The sequence below is a fragment of the Hippocampus zosterae genome, chromosome 16, assembly GCF_025434085.1.
Source record: "Hippocampus zosterae strain Florida chromosome 16, ASM2543408v3, whole genome shotgun sequence".
Classification (NCBI taxonomy): Eukaryota; Metazoa; Chordata; class Actinopteri; order Syngnathiformes; family Syngnathidae; genus Hippocampus; species Hippocampus zosterae.
Genome location: NC_067466.1, coordinates 14842612 through 14860888, shown reverse-complemented (window position 1 = coordinate 14860888; position 18277 = coordinate 14842612). Strand labels below are relative to the sequence as shown.

General features: G+C 43.7%; 3 protein-coding genes across 11 annotated transcripts; 1 reads left to right on the top strand and 2 right to left on the bottom strand.

Annotated features, from left to right (window-relative positions):
• Nucleotides 1–190: 190 nt before the first annotated feature.
• Nucleotides 191–3944, bottom strand: LOC127587768 (hepatocyte cell adhesion molecule-like). Of its 3 annotated transcripts, none has more exons than XM_052046202.1 (7): nucleotides 3803–3944; nucleotides 2069–2410; nucleotides 1520–1801; nucleotides 1235–1328; nucleotides 1099–1166; nucleotides 826–902; nucleotides 191–758 (listed from the first exon to the last, which is right to left on the bottom strand). In XM_052046202.1, the coding sequence occupies exons 1-7, from the start codon at nucleotides 3888–3890 to the stop codon at nucleotides 627–629; spliced, it is 1083 nt and encodes a 360-aa protein (XP_051902162.1). In that variant the 5' UTR covers nucleotides 3891–3944; the 3' UTR covers nucleotides 191–626. The 3 variants fall into 3 exon arrangements, with proteins under 3 accessions (XP_051902162.1, XP_051902163.1, XP_051902164.1); XM_052046203.1 differs by having other exon boundaries at nucleotides 826–899; XM_052046204.1 differs by lacking the exons at nucleotides 1099–1166; nucleotides 1235–1328.
• A 344-nt stretch (nucleotides 3945–4288) lies between these two features.
• Nucleotides 4289–7953, top strand: LOC127587766 (serine/threonine-protein kinase pim-2-like). Of its 6 annotated transcripts, none has more exons than XM_052046199.1 (10): nucleotides 4289–4550; nucleotides 5091–5363; nucleotides 5481–5606; nucleotides 6338–6432; nucleotides 6552–6596; nucleotides 6674–6886; nucleotides 6960–7140; nucleotides 7226–7399; nucleotides 7616–7726; nucleotides 7825–7953. In XM_052046199.1, exons 1-9 carry the CDS (start codon nucleotides 4289–4291, stop codon nucleotides 7705–7707), a joined length of 1461 nt encoding a protein of 486 aa, XP_051902159.1. In that variant the 3' UTR covers nucleotides 7708–7726; nucleotides 7825–7953. The 6 variants fall into 6 exon arrangements, with proteins under 6 accessions (XP_051902159.1, XP_051902158.1, XP_051902157.1 ...); XM_052046198.1 differs by having other exon boundaries at nucleotides 6671–6886; XM_052046197.1 differs by having other exon boundaries at nucleotides 6338–6447.
• Nucleotides 7954–8013: 60 nt separating this feature from the next.
• ap2b1 (adaptor related protein complex 2 subunit beta 1) lies at nucleotides 8014–17968 on the bottom strand. 2 transcript variants are annotated; one of them, XM_052046193.1, is made up of 22 exons: nucleotides 17816–17968; nucleotides 16895–16949; nucleotides 16656–16761; nucleotides 16326–16461; nucleotides 15827–16072; nucleotides 15422–15612; nucleotides 15113–15334; nucleotides 14903–15023; nucleotides 14714–14809; nucleotides 14412–14527; nucleotides 14152–14317; nucleotides 13885–13983; nucleotides 13458–13717; nucleotides 13179–13371; nucleotides 12401–12442; nucleotides 11758–11913; nucleotides 11514–11659; nucleotides 11303–11432; nucleotides 11148–11232; nucleotides 10827–10913; nucleotides 9593–9747; nucleotides 8014–9365 (listed from the first exon to the last, which is right to left on the bottom strand). In XM_052046193.1, the coding sequence occupies exons 2-22, from the start codon at nucleotides 16929–16931 to the stop codon at nucleotides 9291–9293; spliced, it is 2865 nt and encodes a 954-aa protein (XP_051902153.1). In that variant the 5' UTR covers nucleotides 16932–16949; nucleotides 17816–17968; the 3' UTR covers nucleotides 8014–9290. The 2 variants fall into 2 exon arrangements, with proteins under 2 accessions (XP_051902153.1, XP_051902154.1); XM_052046194.1 differs by lacking the exon at nucleotides 12401–12442.
• Between the last annotated feature and the right edge of the window lie 309 nt (nucleotides 17969–18277).

The window sequence follows — 18277 nt, the reverse complement described above, 5'->3', positions numbered from 1 at the left end:
CCTAACGTAGGTTAGCTCAACAACTCGTGTCTACGCACGTTGGATCAGTCATGTTTCGTTATCAAAAGTAAAATATTTTCAAGCAAAAAAAATGAATAGTTTTGACATTACAGACACAATATTAAGAAAATACATTTTTATATTTTAGCTCGAAGTCGTAGTGAAATAAAAGTGAAATAAACAGTCTGTATTTTGCATATCAACAACAGTTTATTATCTACAAGGGAGCATTAGCAATATTACAAAAATAAAGTTAAGTAAAATATTTTTCAGGGAAAAAATTATTCTAGAAGAAAAAGGCGTTTCGGGAAAGTAGCTTTTTTCCCCATCTACAAGAAAAATGTCAGGAAACATTACATTGAAATAAATCACTCGGAACTGAATGTACAATATGTCCAAACAAAAGACATTGCTGTAATCTGTAACATTTTCATTTGTAGAACATAACCGTAAAATAAACACATTACTACTACATGAGATGAGAAGTGTGACTTGCAGTTGCACGTTTTCCTGTGTTTTTTTTCATCTGATTGCACCTCTTGATACGAACAAACAACGCTTCTCAAGGAAGGAAGAAGTGTACACAAGACTTTTTTAAGTCCCAATCCGTGCAGGATTTCGTTCAGCTATACTTTGAGTAGGTTGGAGTGGGCAGTAGCCCGCGTAAGAGAATCAACGTAATTCGTGTAGCTGGTAGGATGCTCTGGTTCCAAAGCAGATCCAGTGCTGTTGATAGAATAGTCACCTGGGGAAAGATCCTGCAAAAAGGGGAATGGTTGAATTCAGAGTCAACCAAACAATCATTTGACATTTTCAATTATTTACCTTTTGCTGCGGGATGTAAAGTGAGGTCTCCGTGTTCATCCCATTGCACTGTGCCGGATATGAAGCATCATCAGCTACTATAGGAAAAAAAAACATCTTTTGAAATAATCAGATTTTATTTCAAATGTGGGAGAATAGAAAGAAAACAAAAAAAGACAGGACAACCTTGTTGCATACTTTCCATCCCAAGTGCATATACAACCAAAAAGTCAAATATCTGGGTAAGCATAATTCAATTAAAAATATGCATATTTTCACATGATAATTTCACACCTGTCTGACGAGTTGGTGTGCGTTGGTTATAAAACCTGGAGAAAGACTTTCTTGTTGGCCTCTTCGACCTATAAAAAAGATAATGTTTGCATTGCAACCTTGATTTCAATCATGTTTTGGATTTTTTTTAACATACTTTTTGGATGGTGTCCAGCAGGCACACACTGTTACCAAGGTGATTAGGAGGAAGATGCCACCAGTGGAGAGGATGATATAGATTGAACTTCTTTCTATTCGGGTACAAGAACCGTAGGGCTGGGCGATTAACTGATTTTATCAATTAATTTGACCATTTGTCAGGATGTTAAAAAGCTTTATTATGCCACATGTAGAAAAAGGATATACAGTACATAACAATACTCAGTCATATTCTTTATCCTCCGTGAGACACCAATAAAAACCCAGAATAGTTTTTACTCACTGTAGACACTCAATCTGATGGGAAAGCTGGTCACAGCGCTGACAGGGTTTTCCACCACGCAGCTGTAGACGTCGTCGTCCGCCATGGTGATGCGAGTGATGGTGAGGAGCTTGTGGTCAAGTGACAGCTGCAGCCTGCTGTCGTTACCCAGCGCTTTGCCGCCTTTCATCCACTTGTACGTGGCCCGAGTTCCTGCCTCATGAGAGCAGTTGAGGACCACGTTTTCGCTGCGCTCCAGCACTGATGATGATTCCATGTGGATGTAAGCACTGGACAAGGGCTCTGGAAAAGACAAGTTCTTTATATATGTTTATATCACAATGGTTGCGGGCGTGCTGGAGGCCCGCACACGACCCTTGTGAGGTTAAGCGGATCAGAAAATGGATGGATGGATGTGTATGTGTGTGCACACACACATTAGTTATTAGATAGCTGTGGCTAAATATACCGGTAATACTAATTGTATGACCGTCTTCTAAGAGATTCCACCTTCAGAATGTTATATGATGTTTGCAAAGTACAACTACTTCATGACAGCAGACCTCTTACCATCCACAGTGAGTGTGACACTGCCCTCGCCTGTGAATGTATCATCCGTGATGGAGATCTCGACGTCATAGGTCCCCTCGTCCGAAAACCTCAAATTGTGCATGAGCAGGGATCCGTTCTGGAAAATCAGAATACGGTCCCGGTACTCGGGCCTCAGGGTCCCCACGATGTCGGTTCCAATGGACTGCACGACGGTGGACAACTTATCCCGGCGAAGCTGCCACTTGATGACGGGTAGATCGGAGCTGAAGCTGACGTAGTCAACCGAGAGGAGGGCCTCACCTCCTAGCGTCCCTCGGATGAGAGAGCTGGGAAGCGTCATGTTCACTGCTAGCACCACACCTGCGGAGACGAAGGCATTCTGAGCGGGCTTAAATGCTGAATGACAGAACAATTAAAGGGGGACATTCATTCATTCACTCCGGGAAATTGACATTTTATTGTTGTATACAAAGTGTGGCTCGAGATCAATGATTGCCAGAGATCATCAAATGTGCTCAGGCCAAAGCAATAAAAATATTCGTTTTGCCATCTTACTGCCATACAACTATGTTGAAGTGAGTTGGTAATAGGTAGGGGTTCACGATGTCTTCTTTAAAATACAATGGGAGCCTACTTGAGACTTTGCATTGAACACCAACACCACTGCTGCTTTGCAGAGAAGCTCGGCGCCGCCATGGTAACCTCAAGTCAAAGTCTGTAGGATGCATGGGCCAGCATCCGCAAAAAAAAGTGCCCATTGTTTCCCTATTGGCAGGCACTGGGAGCTATACAGCTGCCAGGCTCGGCTATGCTATTCTAGCTGCGTAGAAACAGAGCCGCTCAGTGACTGTGCAGCTTGCAACAATGGCTGGGCAGTGAGTGAAGGCCGGACACACACACATACACACAAACTGGCAGGAAAAAACACCCCCTCAAAAAAAAGCTAATGTCACACAAAAATGGATAGACTAGCTCACACTCACACATACAAATAGATAAGTGAAACTAAGTGATGGTCTTGTCCTAAAACAACCCCATTTCAAAAAGTCGTCATACATGTGGCCACTGAATACGGGCTACCTTGGTGATGAAATTCAAGACAATTCAAAACACATGCTTAATATTATAGCAGATAAATCATGTTCGGGCAGGTATCCCAGTCAGAGTAGATTTTGTAGATTGTTTATGTTTTGTTTCTTATCTATTTGGATTTGCATGTTTTTTCCCGTGTGTTAAGTATGAATCTGTGTTTTGATATATTATGTAGGATTTTAAATTTGTTGAAGTAAAAAGTGCGATCTATATTACTTTCTATTATCCTATTACACAACTCCATTATATTTTGTTGTATTGTAACTAATATCATACATAAATTCTGATACATTCAACTTCAATGCTTTTGTCCTATATGGCGTATTATTTTACATCAAGACAACTAATGACAGATAAAACAGAACCATAATCCAAAACATATAGTGACAACAAAATTCGTGTTTAGATCATTCTCATTGAGATGATCTAAAAACTAAGTTGAATGAAGAACTTCTGTTACTCGTGGATATATGATGCAATTATAAGTTTCATAGTGTTCACTACTCATTGCCCACAGCAGCGTTTTTTTTTCTTTCTGATCAGGCACAACAAAACAACAATATTCAGTTTTGGTTTATCCTATTAAATATCAAACAGCCTAAAGTTGCATAAAACTTTTTCAAGTTTCAAGTTAAGACGCACAACAAAAATATGACTAACCTGTGTGAAAGAAATCCAGACAGGACAGAAATAGAATCCATGGGTTGACTTTGACTCTGGAGTCAGTCTCTGCCATCGTCATCTTCATGTCGACCTTCCGGCTCAGTTTGCCACCTACCACTTCAGGATATTACGTCATAACGCCTTTTTCATCTACTATAAATCAATTCAACATTTTTTGTAATTAGTTAAGTGCGTTAACAATGAATAAAAACACTTTAGGTCATATTTTAGTGTCTATCAATGCAACAATTCATAATTATGTAAAATACGAGATGGCTTCGTGGTTCATTTAAATGAGCTCTGAGACCATGTTGATGACGTCACACCACACGACGTCACCTGGACGCACGTCGGACGAACGCCGCCCTTGCAAAATCGGCGTTCGAAAGGCGTACAAACCGCGACGGGAGCTCAACTCCAAAGCCCCCCATGCACACACCAGTCACTCAACTAAAGACTGCAAGTGCCCACGCGTGACGCCAGATGCGCATCTTCGAGAGGCACACATGTCTGCTTGAGGGGCATGGGATGGGGGGCGTGCGAGTTTATCCGCTACACCGGCCCCCCCACTACAGCGCCACTCGGCAAAAAATAATGGTGACTGTTGTTTTCGCTTTATGCATATTAAAAAAACATGCATTTGTTTGTCTATTCATTTTTACCACCGTTGGGCCCCCTCATGAGATGAACTCTGGTCACAAAAAATGCCCTTTGTTTGCAAAGTTGAGGAAGCTAATGACAAAAGGTAAGTAACTGTTGAGTACAAGTTCATTCTGATACTCATGTGACAGTTTAAATGTGAAAAGTTGAATCAAAGTACACTATTGACAGAAAAATTCCACTCCATACCACCAAACATCAAAAACTAAATCAACCGATAAGGACTCGTCTCAACTGACTCACAAAACTTGCTCGTAAAACTTGGCCCCGTTTGAACTCGAAATGATTTTGTTGTATGAATGGCAAGTATTTATGCATCTTCTGCTATCTAGCGGAAGAGCATGTAATCGTTTTTGCCTCACGATAACGTCGATAGGATAGCAAAGATCGATTATGTTATAAATGAAACCTGATCATTACGCAGCGCACACCTTGGAAATAACATTAGACGTGTCGGACATATAATTTGATCAGGTCACCCAAATATTGTCTAAATATAGATGTGTACATCTGACGGTTTACATTCAAACAGAACATTATTACTGTGATCAATAATCTAAGTGGCCAAAGAGTGATGTATGAATAGCCAACAAAAATTCCAACAAACTGAACATTGTGTTCAAAGTACCGACGCATAGCAGCACACGTCAAAGCCGACAGGCCCCAAAGGCAGACCATGGAACCAGTGGTATAAAAATGAGGTCCAGTCCCGACAGGACACGCTGTCTTAGGGCAGGCCGGGTGCTCCTCTGTGAACCCTCTCACAGCTATGAGACAGACGCCCGGGCCACGGGAGCCAAGAGGAAAGTGGAGGAGGATGCTAAGACTCCAGCCAGGAAGAAGAGGAAAGGTGAGCTTCCAGAGGACAAGGAGTCTTCCTGCAACTCCGGTGACAATGGTGGGTGCAGCTGTTCTAACTCTTTGACTGTGCAGATTCTTCATGAACTGCACCTACAAAATATTTCTTCAGAATGTAATGTAGTACTTTAACGTAGAGTATGTAATTATCTTGTAGCGTGCCTACAAAGTACTCAAGTGGCTCCACAAGTGGGAGGCTTCCTGACTGCGGATGGAGAGGAAGCAAGCGTCCACCCGGAGATGATGAAACCCAGCGACGATGACGTCTCAGGAGTTTGCTGGGGTTGGTGTTACTTCTTGGTTTTGAGATGATAGTAGATAAAAAGTGATTGAGTATAGACAAACTCAAAGTTATCATGTTCATTCATTCATCTTCTGAGCCGCTTGATCCTCACTAGGGTCGCGGGGGTGCTGGAGCCTATCCCAGCTGTCTTCGGGCAGTAGGCGGGGGACACCCTGAATCAGTTGCCAGCCAATCACAGGGCACACAGAAACGAACAACCATTCGCACTCACACTCACACCTAGGGACAATTTAGATTGTTCAATCAGCCTGCCGCGCATGTTATTGGAATGTGGGAGGAAACCGGAGCACCCGGAGAAAACCCACGCAGGCCCGGGGAGAATATGCAAACTCCACACAGGGAGGCCGGAGCTGGAATCGAACCCGGTACCTCTGCACTGTGAAGCCCACGTGCTAACCACTGGACTACCGGGCCGCCGTTATCATGTTTAAAAGTTTCATTTTGTTGTATGCTTGATTGACCTTGAGCACGTGTGTTCATACACAATTAGAGCGCACAGAAAAAACTTGAGCTGAGGCCTTGTTAACTAATAGTACAGACAGGAAGGTTCAACTTCGGGTGGGCGGCTCGATAAGATGTCCTTGAGAGTGTGACAATGTCTCAATTCATGCGAAAAAATACCCATTGAATTAACAAGGTGTCCATTGTTTATACAGGGAGGTGTCTTGTCACCGTGAACGCAAGCAATATCTCTTTGTGTTGCGGTTTAGCTCAACTGGAGCTGAAATACGTGCAGGAGAGACTGCTGGCCGTAGGAGGCTGCGGATCCGTCTTTACCGGCTACCGCAAAACGGACAATTTCCCAGTGAGTATTACACATGTGAGTATAACGTACGTGCAAACCACGCTGCCTACAGACCTTTAAGCGGTTCAAGACATCTGCAGTCAGTTGAGACTGCATTGACCAAAGTTTTTACTACGTAGGTGGCCATCAAGCACATCCCGAAAGACAACAATATAACTCTACAGGTAAGAGATAAACAACTTCGCGGAATCGTTATGTGGATCGACGCTGGTGCTCAACCTTGCAAGGGATATTTCAGAAGCATAAGGACAGGATCAACATGTCCTCGGAGGTGGCCGTTATGAAGAAGCTTGCCAAAGACTTGCCCGAGGGGCGCTCGCCTTACGTCACTCTACTGGACTGGTACGACCTGGGCCAGAAGCTCATTCTGGTGATGGAGAGACCCGTTCCCGCTGAAGACCTGACCGAATACATTAGCAAGAAAGGAGGGTGTCTTGACGAGAGCGAGGCTAAGGTACACAAAAGCGGTCTTTGGCCACAAAGATCCAGTCAGGGACAAGGGACACGATGGTGTTTTTATTTCACAGGTCATACTGAAACAGTTGCTGGATGTGGCTCAAAAACTTGAGGAGAAGCACATCTTCCACCGTGACATCAAGACCGAAAACATCCTGATCGAGAGCACCCCCGACGGCCTTCACGTCCGCATCATCGACTTTGGACTGAGTTGCTTCACCAAGAAAAGATCTCTCTACAGACTCTTTTTTGGTAAGACTGAATGACCGTGACTTTGAAGTTGAAATGTTTGCCCTTTCTTGATCGTACAATTGGGGTCTGGGGGGTGGGGGTTCAGGAACTCCTTCTCTGGAGCCCCCCGAGTGGCTCCGCCACCAATGGTATCGGGCGGGCCCCACCACGGCGTGGCAGATCGGGACGGTGCTCTTTGACATCCTCCACAGTGAAGTGGAATTTCAAACGGAAGCGTACCTCAAGGAGGAGATCAAAATTAGCAACAGGTTTTCGGATGGTAAGGAACGCATCTGAAAAGATTCATTTCTCTTGTAATGCTTTGAATGAACAACATAGGAATGCCTGCCACTCTTGTCATTAACCCCCCCACCCCCCAGTTATTTTTTTTTTGTATGGGCAAAAATGCTGATACAGACGTGACATCTTTTCAATTATGGCTATCATATGAGCAAAAGATAAAAATATTTAAAAATACACCCCCCCCCCCCCCAAGATTGTCGGGATTTCCTGCAGAAGAGCCTGACAGCGGCGCCTGAAGAACGGCCCACCCTCAAAGAGCTGCGGCGTCACAAGTGGCTCAAATAACACCAGAGAGGTCATCATGGTAAGACATTTTTATCGGTGATCCAAAACTTAAGGTACACACTGACGACGTGAACAAAGTTTCAGTGAATTCACCCCTGTAATCTGTTTTTGCTTCAGATTGCCAAGAGGACGAAGTCACCTAACTTTTAAAATATAGTTTTAATAACCAAGAAAAAATAAAAGCAAAAGCCAAAAAGTGAGGAATCGCATCCACCCCCCACACCCTGAATAAAAGAAATAAACCAACCCCGTTTGTCTGTTGTTTTTCCATATTAAAAAAAAAACTTTTATTGACCACAGAAATCATGGTGGTGACACTTTATTGATCTCAGGAGTGATGTAATAACAAATCATTTGCAATACAGTGAAAAACAGATGAAACAACATTTAAACTTTCTATAATCGTTAACAATTGTTAAGGATGTTTATGGGAGTGGCTAAATATGCATAAAAATCTTACGGAAATCTGGAGAAAACCCAGGATGCGGGATAAAAATGGACTTATTTTTTTACATAACCCCACCATCATGAATAGTACAGTCACACAGCCGTTTCTATTAGAGGCCGGCTTAATTGTATTAGAATATAAAGGGTAATGCCATAATAGCTTGTTTATAACGACACAAACGACATCACTAATCTACACAAGGGCCCTTAAGCGCCAACCTATGAGGGGTCATTAGCTGTAGCAATAGTCATAAGAAAACAAATTGCCATTTCACAAGTGAATGCTTGGTCCTGCAAGTTTGGCTGAATTGAGGTGCAAAACGTTCGAACTGGCTCGATAATGAAAAGAAAATGAAGAGTGAATGGAAAGCACTGCAACCAAAAGGCTAGTGTGAAAGGAGGTAGATGAACAATAAATAGCATTTATGATTTTATTTTTTATTTTTTTGTCTTCAAAGCATTGACTATGTGTTTGCAATAGTGGGACAATTACAAAACTGGCCAGTCAGTAACTTGTGCCTAGTAATCACGCGTGTTACTTTCTACTTTACAGTTATAAAAGTAATTGCATTAGCATACTGGAAAAGGTCCATTATATTTAGCTTTAAAGCGACTGCTCTGTCATAATTTGGTCATTATCTAAAACACCGGCTTAATGGGAATGCTAACTAATCCCTCCCCCAAAAAAGGTGAGGTGACGAAAATGTAGTGGTACTAAATCTTGTGTGCAGAAATCAGTGAGTTTAACACCCCCCCCAAAAAAAATAGTAGCTAGTATAAAAAATAAATGGGCATAGATGGATGTGTGCAGAAAAAAAGGGAGTTTCTCTGTTGACGACAATTTCACTTTGATCAGTTGCAACATTAAGACGTTTAAGGATGGAATGATTGACACATTTTCACAGTCCAAATTGCCCCCCCCCCTCCCCGAAAATTTTGCCCAGTTATTGCGAAAGAAGCTATAATGTTGTATATACGGTATGTCGGAACTGTGATCACAATGACAACACATTTGCATTCCTGACTAGAACATTTACCATTTTTGTTATCTACCGGGTGGGGAAAATTTATGTCTCGCGTCCGTTTTGAGCAGCAAAGTAACACTGCAGTTGGATGGCGGGTGCAAAGCCAGCCGCTCAGTTCTTCAGCACGGCGTCGTACGTCTGATACACGTACTGAGACACCTCGGGGGCCCGACACTTGAGGGACAGCTGCGGGACCAGACAGGACACAAAAGGGGTTGGTTATATCGTCTTGATTCTTTCATGCCGTGTATATACAGTGGCTACAAAATGTCTACACCCCCCCGTTGAACTATGCACGGTTCCAAAATACCAGTCAACCGTCAGCACAAAACTGAATGGCTTCTGCCACATCACAAAGTCATTTGAGCAGGCGTGTGTAGACTTTTATATCCAGTGCAGATGAGATACTGTACCGTGTAGTTGGGGTTGCCTGGCTGAATGCGCAGCTCGGCCAGTATCCAGATTCCGTTGGTGAGTTTGAGGGACTGGTAGAGCATGTCCTGACCCTCCACGTTGCGCTTTGCAATGGTATAGATGTTGTTGTTCTGCAGCTTGCCTGACACGGTGTCTGCAAGAGTGGAATTTTACTTGTACGTGGTTTAAAAAATAAAAATCAAAATCAAAAACCCAGATTTGACACAACCGTACCACACTACAATGGAACCTCTGAAGTCGAAAGTTAATTTTGAGTCGTTGACTCAGTTCAGCAAGCGTTAATCGTTGATCAAAATAACTGACCAATCCAGCAATTGTTTTGAACAACTTCTCCAAGTTGCAAAATGCACTAAAACTAAAATTAATTGAGTCTTATTTTTTTCAAACAAGGGACATAACGCATCAACTTATTGCAACTAGCATGGTACATAATAATTAAGCCACACTTAAGAGTATTCATCAGTAACTTAATTAAAAAAAAACATTAGCTAACATACTAGCCTAAATAACTAGCATACAACACTGATTTGACATCACGCGTAGGATCCACACGAGCACTTTACACAAGTGCTGATAAATTCACCTTTGGGCATTTACAAACAATAAATCTGAGGAAATTCGGCACAATTCTAACAGCAAAGTAGACCTCAAGGAAAATGTTCCTTGAAACCAGAAGGACTGCAGCCGATCGCCACCCTATGTTGATATTATTGGAAAAATGATTTCAAAAGCCAAAAGAAATAGTTATCCAACCAGTCTCGGCAGGAATTGTGTTCGACCTCACAGGTTCCGCTTTTTTCACGGGGAGTTCCTGTAAAATGTGCTACTAGCAACACATCTATAAGGAAAAGGAGGATGAAATCGCTCTAATGGGATTTCTAAACTAACGTACTGGACAACTAACACGGGAAAGCAGCTATTCTGAAATATATACAAGGATGCCTATCGTCGTAAGAACTTGATTTCCTTTGGTTGGAAGAGATTGTGTTATCCTATGACAAGCGTGTGGGCGGAGACAGAAAACAAACAAGTAAGGACTCTGGATCAGTTAGATTTGGGAGTTTGATGACCTAAAATAACTTTTAAGTCTTCAGTATGACGTCACAGGGATTGGACCCTCTCATGTACGTTCCTTTTCTACAGTTGCTTTCAAAGGACATTTCAGTGGGCTTGCGTGTCACTTTTCGGCGTTTGCCGTTTGCGGGGATGTACCTGCATTTAGGTGGCATTCCTTTATCTGGTACTGCAGCTCATTTTCATTGGGAATATCTTTCCAGGTGGCAAGGAACACCTGTCGCTCTAAGGAGAGAAAAAGCATGCTTGAGAAGTTCAGCTGTGCAGAGAACCAAAATAACTTCTCGGCACAGTATATTTTCTTTTTTAACCTTTTTTTAAGTTCTGAAGGGTAACTGGTTTGATACTAAACTTTTGAGGGCCTCAAATTGATTGATCGAAAGTGCTGAAATAACGAATAAATTGTAAGTTTAATTTTTGAAAGCAATTTTTGTTGATACAATGGAGACAAAAACAAACCCATTTTTCCATCTTCAACAAAGAATATGTTGAGGGGGATGAGGACGCTATAGTAGAAGACATCGATGTTGTTCTTCACGGCCACCTGTGTGCAAAGCAGACATTTTCTGAACAAAATCCCATCATGTCAATCGATCGTGACTTTGTTTCTGTACCTGGAGATTGTTAAGAGGGTCCATCTTCATGACTGGCCCGATGGTATTGATGGGCAAAGAGACATCGATGCCCTGACTGGGCATCAGCGGAGTGTGAATGGGCAGAGGGCTAGTGGGTATCATCCCAAAGCTGCGGTAAACCACAAACACGTCTTTAAATCTAAAATGGGGTGGTATCAACTAGGGAGGCACAGCCAGCGCGCTTATTGACCTGTTCTTGTTAAACTGGATGGCGAAGTCGGTCATGTGCTGCAGGGCCTTGTTGGTGAAGGTCATGTCCATGTACATGTGGCCCTGCCGCCGAGAAAAGGTTCCGGAGATCTCCAGTCCTTTGGCTTTCACAGCAGGCAACCATACCTTGGAAAATACGCCAGTGCAATCGCTCAAAAAGATCCGAACTTTGTCTCTCTTAATCTCTACTCATCAATTTTGAACATGAGCGTTTTTAAACTCACAGCTTTCGGGGCCACGTGGCCTCCGGATGTGATGGCCATACCCGTGGAGAGCTCAAATAAGTCGTTGAGGCCACTGCTGCTGACGGCCGGAGGGGCGGGAGTGGGTGATGGCGCAAAAGTGCTCGGGACGGACGAAGGGATGAAGTTCTGGCCCACCTGAAACAACATCACAAGAGAAGCAGAAGGAGTGAATCAAGCGATTTTAAGTCGCTGTCACCAACACGGCAGCGACAAAAGTGCTGCGAAGCTGACAAGAATCACAGAAGCGGCTCATGCAAATGTTCTCTGGGTTACCGAAAACCTTATGAGAAGAAGAGGTGAGCAAACTTAAATGCAGAGCAGGTGCATATTTGCATGCTTTGGCCCGTTAAGGAGTTTCGCAATGGAATCTATACAGGAAATACTCCCAACAGTTGTAATTATGTGTCAGCTACATCAATGTTTTCTAAATGTCAACATTCATGTAAATCAGAACTACAACAGATGGCATCGCCACGGGCCAAATCGTGCCAAATGTTGACAGGAAGGCAGCAAGCGAACAAACTGAGATTATACAGAGGAAGGCGATTCGAGACAGTCGTGGGTTAAAAAGTGCGATAGCATGCAGAAGACGGGCAGCCAAACAGAAGGAGCTTGGACTTACAGCTGGACTCCCCCCAACACCACCGCCCAGGTCGCCCCCCAGCTACAGGAGAGAGAGAGCGAGAGAGAGAGAGAGAGAGGAGGACCCCCCCAAAAAAGAACATGATAGACAGACAGACCACACACAAAGACAGACTTTTCTTAGCAACAGCAAGCCATCAAGAGGAGCCTTCACTCAATTCTGAAACAAAAAAGAACTTGAAAAAAATCATTCACAGTCTGTTTTTATTCCTAAAAGGAAAAAGTAGGCATCCTTGAGAGGGACATATTTGTTTTTTTTCAGTGCTGTATGTTTAATGAGGTGCTGCTGTTTGGATTAGCAGGAGCAGCAGTTAACTCCTTCGTGTCTGTGTGTGTGATTTGAGAAAAAAAAATTAAAAAGCAGCTGCTGCTGCTGTCACATATTCACCTACTTTCTCCTTTTACCCATCATTCTCACACACACACAAGGAACAATGTTGAGGTTAGTTGAGGAGCTTTACGTTGTGCTGTATTGCCATCTTGTGGCACCTTGGTGCCCATTAACTAGGTTGAAATAAGTTGAGGAGCTTCATGTAGTGAAGGTGTATAGAGGGTGCGTAAAGAAGGGGAACGCTATCCATTTTCCCCCCTGATGGATAAAGGAGGCATTTATTTGTCATTTATTTCTTGTTTATTTGTCACTCGACTAATTGGGCCACTATTAGAGGAAATAGTGTAATATTTAATGTCAGTTAGCTGGTGATCATATGGTGCAACTTAAACTGTCCTTTACTTTTAGGGATGTTGTCAAAGCTCACCAAGCTGTCCAGGCCGCCTCCCAGGAGGTCCACGGCACCCATCTGCATGGAGGAGACCTGGGGCACGTTGACTGGGGGACCCAGGTCCAGGTTGAGAAGGTCACCCAGCAGATCACCCTGGCTGGGAATAACATGTGGCTGGTCCATCGCGGCCGCTGGCCCGCCGCTAACCGGACTCTCACCTGTGTCAATACTGTCAGGTGGTACACAAAAATGAGAAAAATGCTTACACAGGTATGCAAATGAGTCTGCAGACACTGTGTGTGTGTGTGTGTATACCTGCTATGCTGGACAGGAAGGTGTTTGCGATGGATTCCGTGGCTGCCCTCCACAAAGGCGCTGGGCGGTTTGTGATAGACGGACGCCAGAGAGCCGATGTGGCAGATGAGCTCGTCCAGCAGGGTGGGCTCGATCAGATCCGTCTCTTCGGAGATGAGGGGCTTCTCCGACAGCACCACCTCCTTGGCGGTCACCGGGTCCGTGGACAGCAGGCGCCAGTAGATGTAGCCCCTGTCACGCAGGTCGGGGTTGTCAGAGTCCTGTAGAGGATGGCAAAATCAATTTAGAATTTGGATTTATAATTTATTGTGTGCCTTTTTGAGGCTTGAAACGTATGTCGGTAAACTGAGGACCTCGTGTCGTCACAAGGAGGGGTAAGCAAAGAGAAAAAGTGTACATTAAGATTTCCTAGGGTTATTTTTATCACCTGAGTGGCCAAGCTGAGGACCTGCTGCACCAACTCCTGAGTCTCGGACGGCTTCTTCAGGAAGAGCTTGACGATGGCGGTCAGGAGAGTGAGCTGCACCTGCAAGTCAAACGCATGGCGGCATTCAACTTTTAACATAGCAAACTGGTTATCAGAACTGACAAACAGGACAGCTCATAGTTTTGAGTGTTTCTGTGCCGATTTGTGAGCACGAGAAGGAAGAGCACATAGATGAAGTACTAGATACATAAAATGACAAAAGCGCACCTGGGTGCTCTCATCGTGGAAGCCCTCGAGGAAGCTCTCCAGCAGCTCGTCAGCGTTGTCGATCCTCTCGGCGTACTCGCCCACGATCCAGATCATGGCGGCGCGAGCATCCGGCTCATCCAGAGAGTCCAGATTCTCACACAGGGTGGCAATGATACTCTCGTACCTAGAACAAATCGCGCCTTTTGGGAATCTGGCACTCTGGGACATTACAGCTTCAATTATGTTTCGGCTAGTTGTTACAGGGAACGGGCACACACTTGTTGGGGTACTTGCGGAAGATGTCCCTGATGACCACTATGGCCTCCTGTACCACGTAGTTGACTTTGGTCTGGATGAGGTCCAGCAGGGTGCTGACGCAGCGCTCCGCCGATTGCTGGGACGGTTAAGAACAGGGACAGGAAGTCGTCATCACCATTGTAAAAGGTGATCGATTTTACCACAACACAAAATGCAAATGTGAACAAAATAAAAATGATGAAGTAGCAGTCAATCAACTTAAATGCCCAGTCCTCTGCTCACAGTCTTTATTTGAGGAAATACTGAACGTGTTGTGTCATACCTCCACTTTAATGGCACAGCGGCCAATGGCACGCACAGCCTTGCGCACAAAGTCAACATCCACCTCTGTGGCGTACTCCTTCAACTCAGCCAGCACCTGTAAAGCACCAAGCACATTTTTTTTCAAGGTAAGAACAACCACTTTTTTAACTAACTAAAGGTCCTGCGAGGCCTGGTTCATATAACTTACCTGAGCAATGTTCGCCTGAGAGGCCAAACGAATCATAATATCCAGTTTTTCCAGCTTCACATAAATAGGGTCGTTGTATTTGACAAAGAACACTTTGATTTCCTGCTTCAGGATCTCAGGCCTGCACTCAAAACAAAAAGATAAAAGATGTAAGTGTCAAAAAGTGAGACTGTGGTTTTATTTACACTCATATGTTACGCACACACACACCTTTTCTGGACTATGAGGTTGATGTTCCTCAGAGCCACGTACTGGACCTCGGGCTCACCGGACAGCAAGGTAACGAGAGGTGGCGAGAGCTTCTTCAGCAAGGTGTTGTAGTAGTCAGAGTCCTTTGGCAGCAGCTCCAAGAACTTCATCAGTACCTTGACGGCGGACAGGACCACTGCTGAGTTGGCGTGGGACAGCCGTGGAGTGACGCGCTCGCAAATACTTTGTGGAGAGGGAAAATATTTAAGGAATCAGTCTTTTGTGTGGTTTATAAGAAAAAAAATGTCTGGAAATTGTCGGTAATGCTACCTCTGGGCCTCTCGCTCATCTTTAGGGTTGTAGTTAGACAAGCAGTCCAGGATGAAGATCTGGCCCCACTCGGTGCACTCGTTGAGGGCCGTTAGCAGCTTGTTGATGTTCTGGGGGTTGAGGTCCAGCAGGTTGCTGTTGGGGTGAGACTCGCTGATTTCAGACAGGGCGGCAACCGCGTTGGCAACAACCTAAAAAGGATGCAAGGGAGTAAAGAAGTACTATGAGTCCTATCACAAGGTTTCAATGATAACAAATTTAATAAGCTTATCACTCGATTAAACGAACAGTATCAGAATAACGGTGTAATAAGAACATTCATAGACAAGTTGCTCCAATTTCTAACTAAACCACAGGCAGTCAACTGGTTAACGGTTAGCCTGTTAATAACAACTGGTCACCGACCATGGGATTGGAGTCAGCGATGAGATCCCTCAGCGAGTCCAAGAAACCCTGGTCTTCCACCATCTGGGCATTGATGTCATGAAGTTTGGCCACGCACACTGCCGCCGTCTTCCTCACGTACGGGTCCTCGTCTTTCAGGCATTTCCGCAGCGGCTCGCACAGATACTCGGTGATCTTGTCCACCCGGATGCAGCCCATGGTGCGGACAGCCAGGGCCCGGATGAGCGGGTTGGGATCCTCACAGTCCTGGAGGCCAGGATGAGAATTATTAGATAGTAATATTTAAAAATTACTATCTAATTAAGGGAAAATTAAGATTTGTGCAAAAAGACAAAAAAAAAATGTTGCATTGAACGCAACTCAAATTGAAACACACTAAGGAGAAAAACCCTATCCTGTATTTATTTCTCAGCGTGGAACTGAGGGCAAAAAGAAAAGCCTGCGCCCAAGCCAAGTGGAGACTGTGCATACTGCATCCAGGCCTAAGGCGTGAACTTGCCTTGACGAAGCTGTTGACAGCCATGATTGCCATGTCGGGCTGGCTCTTGGCGTAGTTCATCAAGTAGAGGTACACCAACTTCTTCAGCTCCAGGTTGTCGGTTTGCATGCAGTTGACCACATCCGGGAACAAAGAGCTGGAAAGACACTTGGTTAGAAGCACTTTTTCCCCCACCATTAACTTTGACAGAAATGACCAAAAGTCTTGTCTAAGAAAAACACTGCACACAGTGGAAAAAAAAGTTCCAACCAATAAACTAATTGATCGATATCCCGGTTGAATCATCATGCGCTAGTTGTCGCAATGCTGACTAGTTTGACTGAACTTTACCTGACATCCTTGCCCACTGTCATGGCAGCAATGACCTTCTTGACAGCCTCCTTTCGCTTCTCCTTCTTTTCATTGTTCAGCTCGGCCTTCAGCTCGAAAATCTCTCCTGCAACAGCACAAAATGAGATCAATTTCGTCACGACTTCCTGTCAGTGTGAATAAAATGTTTTCAATATACGACTTTGATTATGTGGAAGACTAACGGTAGACGGTGGCTTTTTCGACACTTTAGGACTCACCTTTTTTGTTTGTTGTGAAATATTTGGAGTCTGTCATGATGGTGCTTCTTGTAGTCTGGAGAACGATTACAGAACATTCAACATCACAAGCAAAAGCAACCGTCCGGTTCCCTTGTCTTGCAAATACACTTGATCTTATCGATTGTGTCAAGTCACTTTATATAGAAGTGGTGGGAAGTAAGGAACAGTAAATAAGTACAGATAGTTTGTTACTATATTTAAGTAGATTTTTCAGACATACGTAGTTTCAATATATAATTTTCGTCGTCTGCAGTCTGAAGTTGAAGGAGTTGAATCAGTGTTTCTCCTTTTGCCACTCTTTTAAAACAAGTCTCGGTACTTGTAGTTGAGTACAGCTTTTGCGTACTTTCTCCACTTCTGCAATCTGAGCAAAATTTTAGACATGCCGCTTGTATTTTATCTCATTTGGTGTTCCTCGTGAATTGTCCAGAGAGAATACAAGGCGTGTTCCGCCTATTTTCTTTCGACGTATCGTAACATTTTCAAGTCGTTCACAATAACGTTTAGTTTGTCGTTATTTATTCCATTAACGGTAGTAGTATGAGCGAAGAGTTCGAAAGTAGATGTGATAAGGTTTACTTTCACCTCTTTAGTGGAGGGCAACCAGATGTTCGCTAATGCTAGATGGCTGGCTAGCTAGCTTGTATGCTAATCAGCTTCTCTCGATTCGATTCTCGACAGACACGAAGAATTAAAAAAAATCGTCATTTATATCGCGGAGTCATTCATAACAGTATTAGAACATTTAATATGTCACCAAAATCAGTAAAACTTGGCCCCGTTTCCATTGCGATTGATTGACATCCTAGCTAGATTGTGACTACGTTCATGGCCGAAAAAAACAATCACATGCAACAGTAATCTTGTGCACATCGTGAGAAACTGATACCATTTACATACCGAAATTGAGTTTACAGAACCCGCGAAATCTTTGTGTCAGTAAAGGACGAAGGCTGGTCCCTTGCCCAGTCGGGGGAAGATGGAGAATGTGTAACGGATGATACGTTGATGGACCACTTCCCTCTTGCGCTGTCGAGTGGAATGCGAGTAGGAAATAGACGTGTCAAATCAAAAATAACTAGAAAATTTCAGTTGATGACCTTAATCGGGTCTTAATTTATACTATTGTTATTTAAGCATGTTCAGATACGAAAATAAAACCAGTTCTGCGAGATTCCCCGAGAAACTCTGAACTGGAATGGCGTGAAAATATTTTTTTCCCTCGATTCATGAATGCAGCAAAATTTCGTCAGGTGGAGAAATATTAGGAAAAAAATATTCCTTCCAATAACCTAGCAATCGGAAATAAAAAAATGTAAAATACATCTATATATCCAAACATGGTCCTTGAAAAGTTCCCTA